We start from the raw sequence: 5840 nt of genomic DNA, 5'->3' as shown, positions 1-5840 counted from the left end.
TAGACTGTTGCTCAAGCAGTAGCCAATATGCTATGTCAATACCAAAGACATGCTCATTTTGACAGGAATAACATTTAGCCTATGTCCAAAACTTCCATTATTCAACACATTCACTGTTCACTGTCATTCACTGTTCAACACAGTGAACAGATATAAAATTTAACTGGATATTTCGAACACATATATAGTGTTCATCATCAGCAGTAAAAACTTTCGTCATGGAAAGGCAGTGTGGTCTTCGAAGTTATTTAAATCTTTATTTATGACATCCCCCTACACTAGACGAGGACGACCTGCATTCTGTGTATCGCCAGACGGTTGGCCAAAAAGGACAATCTTCGGCAATCTGTCATCCTTCATCCGCACAACGTGTTCTAACCATCTCAACCTTTCTTTCATTATAGCCCTAGAAAGCAGGATCGAACCACATTTTTCGTACAACCTACTGTTTCAAATACGGTCAGCAGCCAGGTACCCAGATCAATCTGTAGGCACTTTCTCTGAAAAACATCTAGTAAATTCTCGTCCGCTTTCCGCCCTGGGCCCTAGCTATTCTACTTTTAAGATCTTCACTGGTCCCACTGTCTTAACTAATAATACTAGCAAGGTAAGTGACGCAGCCCACCTGATTAATCGCCTTAGTGACTCAGTCTTCTTAACATTTATCTTCAAATCTATTCTACCACCTTGAACTTTAAAAACCAATAAAAGTTCATTCATTTTGCTCACACTCTCATCTAGGATGCTTAAACCATCAGCATAATCTAGGTCCAGGAGAATTTTTCCTCTGCATTTGATTCCGTGGACTCCCATTGTCTTTCCTACAGTCTTTAAGACAAAATCAATCAAAATGATGCGCATGAAGGGGATAGAACACAACCCTACTAAACTCCTGATTTAATACGAAACATGTAGCTAACCCTATTTCCTAACTTAACAACAGCAGTGTCATTTTCGTACATAACACTATTCACCTTAATGTATTTGTTTGGTATACCATACAAGGATAAAACCATTGTAAAAGCTCTTCTATCAACAGAATCGAACTACTACTACTACTAATAACTCACTGCAGCACCAAGCCGCTGAGGCCAATATAGCTCCGCATGCTCCTTCTCCTACCTAATCTATTCAAGACCTCCCTCTTGCACCCGGTACTCGCAAAACCTCCAAAAATTCGTTCATTTTGCTCACACTTTCATCTAGGATGCTTAAATCATCAGCATAATCTAAGTTCAGAAGAGATTTTCCTCCCCATTTGATTCCGTGGTCTCCAATTGCCTTCCCTGTGCTCCTGAAGACGAAGTCCATCAAAATGACCTATATAAAGGGGGATAGAGCAAAACCCTGCTTAACTCCTGATTTAATACAAACCAGTTTCTAACCTCATTTCCTACCTTAACCGCAGCGGTATTATTCTCGTACATAGTACAAATCACGTTAATGTATTTTTCTGGTATACCATATAAGGGTAAGACCTTTGCTAAAGCTCTTCTATCAACAGAATCGAACGCTTGCTCATAATCGATAAAACTGAGGGTCAAAGGTGTTTGGCAACAAAGGGACATCCCAATTTTTAACCTAACAGTGAAAACTTGGTCGACACATCCTCTTCCTTTTCTAAAACCGCACTGTTCTCCTCTTAAAACTTTATCTAAAGCATCTCTCATTCTAAAAAGTATCATATTACTAAGTAATTTGCTCAATACAGAGACTAGACTAATGCCTCGATAATTACAACATTCACTCTTGTCACCTTTCTTATACAGTGGCTTAATTAAGGTTTTCCTAAAATCATTAGGTACTTTTCCTTTTCCAAAAATCATATTCATAATCTTCAGTAGCTAACCTTTCAGCTACTGAATTTCTAACCTCAGAGCCACCATATTTAGGAAACTCATTTATCACACTACCAGCACCAGGGGCCTTATTATTTTTTAATCCTTTTAGTACTGTCACTAATTATTCCTCACAAAACAAATCTTCCTACACATCCAAGGTATCACAAACTTTTTCATTTTCATCTATATCTGTTCCTGCAAGTATACCTCTGTTTAGCACTTTCTCAAAATGTTGCGCCCATCTCTCTTCAAATCTTTCCTTATCACTATTTGTGGTCCCATTCCTGTCTTTACCTGGGACTAGTCCAGATTGACTGCTCTCTCTCAATTTATTAATATGCCAGTATAATATTTTACTATTATTCCGCTTGGTCATAATCTATAGAACTGGGGACCAAATGTGGTGGATAATTTGGGTACTTATGAATTATCAACCTGATAGTAGAATTTTGGGCAACACATCCTCTATCTATTCTAAAACCGCACTTCATTTCCTTCCATTTGAACCCATATTTGTTATTCACTTCAAAAAATGTTTTTATCCAAAATTGTATTGAAATTTCTTGGTAAAAAGCTTTTTACCGGGTGAAGAATAAAAAAATTACAACATGGATAATTTTGTGTCACAAAATACAAAACAGCACATAATTGTAGTGTTAGGGCTATATTTGGGATCATTGGGAGGGACTGGGGTGCACTGTCAGAAAAGCAATCCTAAGATTCGGATAGAACATAAAATAAGGAATCTAAATGGGTAAAATTGTAGTTAATTGACTTCTTGCTATCTCTGGTTAGGAAAATGAAACTTTCAGGGATGGGTCTACAGGCTAAAGTATGTCCTGGGAAGGAATTTTAAAGTACCCACGTCCACCCCTTCTCCCTCTAGAGGGCCCTGAAATTTGCCTACATGACAGGTCCTATACCTATTGAAATTTTGAAAAAACAAAATTTTACCTTAATTTTCAGTTACTAGTTACTTTTTCTCTGCCTTTAGTTCTGAAAATGTAGTTCCTGTTATTTAAGTAGAATTTTTAGCCATATCAATGTTTTTTTTCAAAATTTAGGAAATGTATTGACTTACTTGACTTAAGTCTCCTGCCGGGCACTGCTCGGCGTAGAGAGTGACGTCTGCCTCCTCTACCTACTTCGGTCCATGGCGAGTATTTGCTCTTCGCCCGGTCTGATGTTTGCCATCGTCAAGACCTCGGACAGGCTGTCGGACCAACCTTTCTTCGATCGACAGCGAGGTCGCTTCCAACCAACTTTGATAGGGTCAAAGACATATATCAACTTTGCGGGTACATGTGGTGGCATACGAAGCAGATGCCCGAACCATCGTAAGGTTCGATCGGCTGCTTGAGTCAAAAACCAAGACTGCTCTGTGAGCTGCAGAAGCTTTTCATTGCTGACGAAGTCGGACCATCGTAGGCCCTCAATCCTCCTCAGGCTCTTTGCATGAAATACGTCTATTTTCTTGAGAGTTGCAGCTGATGCTTGCCATGTCAGCTCCGTAAAGCATCACAGAGCCGACTAGAGCGTTGAAGATCCGCAGTTTCGATTTGCGACTGATGTTTGGTTTTTGCCAGAGGTGACGATTCAGTCTACCCATGACAGAAGACGCTTTAGATAATCTCGCCTGCAGCTCGGGGAGAAGTGAGCCATTTGAAGAAATTACGTAGCCCAGGTAGGTGAAGTCATTAACAACCTCGATGCTAGTGGTGCTGTCCAGGCTAACTGGAGAGTTAACAGCAGGAGAAGACGAATCTATGGCCATAATTTTAGTTTTATTCCAGTTTAAATGCAGTCCTACTTTGGCAGCCTCTTCTCGCAGAATTCGGAGCGCTTCCAGCAGCTGCTCCATGGAGTCCGCCAGAATGGCCAAGTCATCGGCAAAATCAACATCTGTAATGGTATGATCTCCAAATTTGAGCCCAAAGCTGAGACGTGAAGTGGTTTTTGTCATAACGTAATCTATGATGACATTGAAGAGCTCTGGGGCCACTGCACATCCTTGGCGCACCCCTGTCGTGATTTGAAAGAACGGGCTGCGCCATCCATTTACTTGTACACAGCTCTCCGTCCCATGGTGCAGCGCCTTGAGAAGTCTGCAATATTTCTCGGGTAGGCCAGTCAACTCTAGAATCCGCCAAAGAGCTTTTCGATCGACTGAGTCAAATGCAGCACGGAAGTCAACGAAGGCAATGAATACTTTCTGTCGGAGCTCTGTGGTCTTCTCTACTATTTGTCGAATCGTGAAAGTCTGCTCGATGGTTGAACGATCCGACATAAAACCAGCTTGCTCCGGTCGCCGGATTTTTCGAATGATGCTCCGGTATCGATCCAGCAGGACCATTGAAAACAGTTTGGCAGGGACTGACAGTAGGGTTATTCCCCGGGAGTTGGAGCAGTCGCTTCTTGAGCCTTTTCTCTTCCATAAGGGGATGATGACACCCTTCCGCCAATCCTCGGGAATTATCTCTGTTCGCCAGATTGTAGAGAACAGGAGCATTGCAGGACCTCCATATTTTAGCAGCTCCGAGTTTAAGCCACAGATACCAGCAGCTTTATTATTCTTGAGTCTTTTTACTGTATGCCCAATTTCTGAGGGGCTGAAAGGCTCATCTGAAGGAACCTCTGTTCCAGGTCTTTGACTGCAAGATTGGCTGGGACTATCATTAGGAGGCGCTGACGGACCAGTATTGTTGATGAGCGAACAGAAATGGTCCTTCCACCGCTCAAGACAAGAACCTTCGTCAGAAAGAAGTGCACCATCCCTGGACAGGACAAGACCCAAGGTGGGAGTTTTATTTTCAGTGAGATCTCGGAGATGCTTGAATAGGCTGCCCATGTCTTTCTTTTTTGCAGCTAGCTCAATTTCATCGGCTATCCTTGCAACAAACTGGGTTCTATCCCGGTGAATGAGTCTGTTCCGCACTCCATTGAGTCTTCGATATGTGGTCATGTCCCCAAGAAGTCTTGCCTTCCGCCTTTGCTCTATAACTTGCAGTGTTTCATTAGTTAGCCACGATTTCTTTGGATAACTCCTCTTGCCGAGCACTAGTTGTGCTGCTTCGCTGGTCTGCAATTTAAAATGCTTCCATAGATCTTCACTGCTATTGAGTGAGCCAAGGGCCTCGAAGCGATTCGATATCTCGATACTGTACTTCTGGCGAGTATCTGGTTCCTTTAGTTTCCCAATATCTGCAGCGACGGGTTTTCTTACCGATCGTTGTGCATGGAGGCGAAGCCAAAGATCGGCGCACACAAGCCTATGGTCTGCGTTTCCAAGCTCTGCTGATCTGTAAGTTCTGTAGTTCTTCACCAATGATCTCCAGCGTTTGGAAATAATGACGTAGTCAATCATCTTCTTTGTATGACCGTCATTACTATACCACGTGTACTGATGGATAGTTTTGCGTTGGAAGTAGGTGTTTGCAATGTAAAGGTCCTGAGATCGGCACAGTTCAAGTAAGCGGAGCCCATTGTCGTTAAGTGGGTCGGGGGATACAGGACCAACTGTGCCACGCCATACACCCATATCATCGCGCACTGTCGCATTAAAGTCGCCAAGGAGAACAGTTATATCATGGGGGGTACTGTTGCAAGGCATCTGGACAAAGAAGAGTAGAAATCCTCCTTAATCGCATCATCAGAATCGTTGGTCGGGGCATAGCATACGATGACAGTCATCTTGCCATGCTTGTGTCCAAAGCGGGCCTTCATTAATCTGTCAGATACAGCTTCGTTTAAAATTAAGGCCTTTCTTGTAAGGCTATTTAGTGCAAGGCCTACACCATTCCTTCTCGAGCTTCCTCCAGACCAGAGCAATGAGTCACTGTTGCCTATTTGCTCTTCTCCGATTCCGGTAAGACGTGTTTCTGTAAGACCTGCAATTGACACTTTGTTCTTACGATGTTCTTCAGAGAGTAGGTTCTTTGACGCAGGTGCATTCAGAGTCAAGACATTCCAGGTTGCTATTCGCAGCCCCCTTTGGTCCAT

At 42.7% G+C, this 5840-nt stretch overlaps 2 protein-coding genes across 2 annotated transcripts; both read right to left on the bottom strand.

The window, feature by feature from the left end:
* Positions 1-1131: 1131 nt before the first annotated feature.
* On the bottom strand, positions 1132-5379 carry LOC136036650 (uncharacterized). Its single transcript, XM_065718949.1, has 3 exons — positions 4398-5379; positions 3577-3743; positions 1132-1320 (listed from the first exon to the last, which is right to left on the bottom strand). The coding sequence occupies exons 1-3, from the start codon at positions 5377-5379 to the stop codon at positions 1132-1134; spliced, it is 1338 nt and encodes a 445-aa protein (XP_065575021.1).
* Positions 5380-5420: 41 nt separating this feature from the next.
* Positions 5421-5840, bottom strand: LOC136036649 (uncharacterized). Its single transcript, XM_065718947.1, has one exon. The coding sequence runs from the start codon at positions 5838-5840 to the stop codon at positions 5421-5423; it is 420 nt and encodes a 139-aa protein (XP_065575019.1).

Source organism: Artemia franciscana, chromosome 15, assembly GCF_032884065.1.
Source record: "Artemia franciscana chromosome 15, ASM3288406v1, whole genome shotgun sequence".
Lineage (NCBI taxonomy): Eukaryota > Metazoa > Arthropoda > Branchiopoda > Anostraca > Artemiidae > Artemia > Artemia franciscana.
The sequence above is the reverse complement of the archived record's forward strand: the minus strand, read 5'-3'. Positions and strand labels throughout refer to the sequence as shown.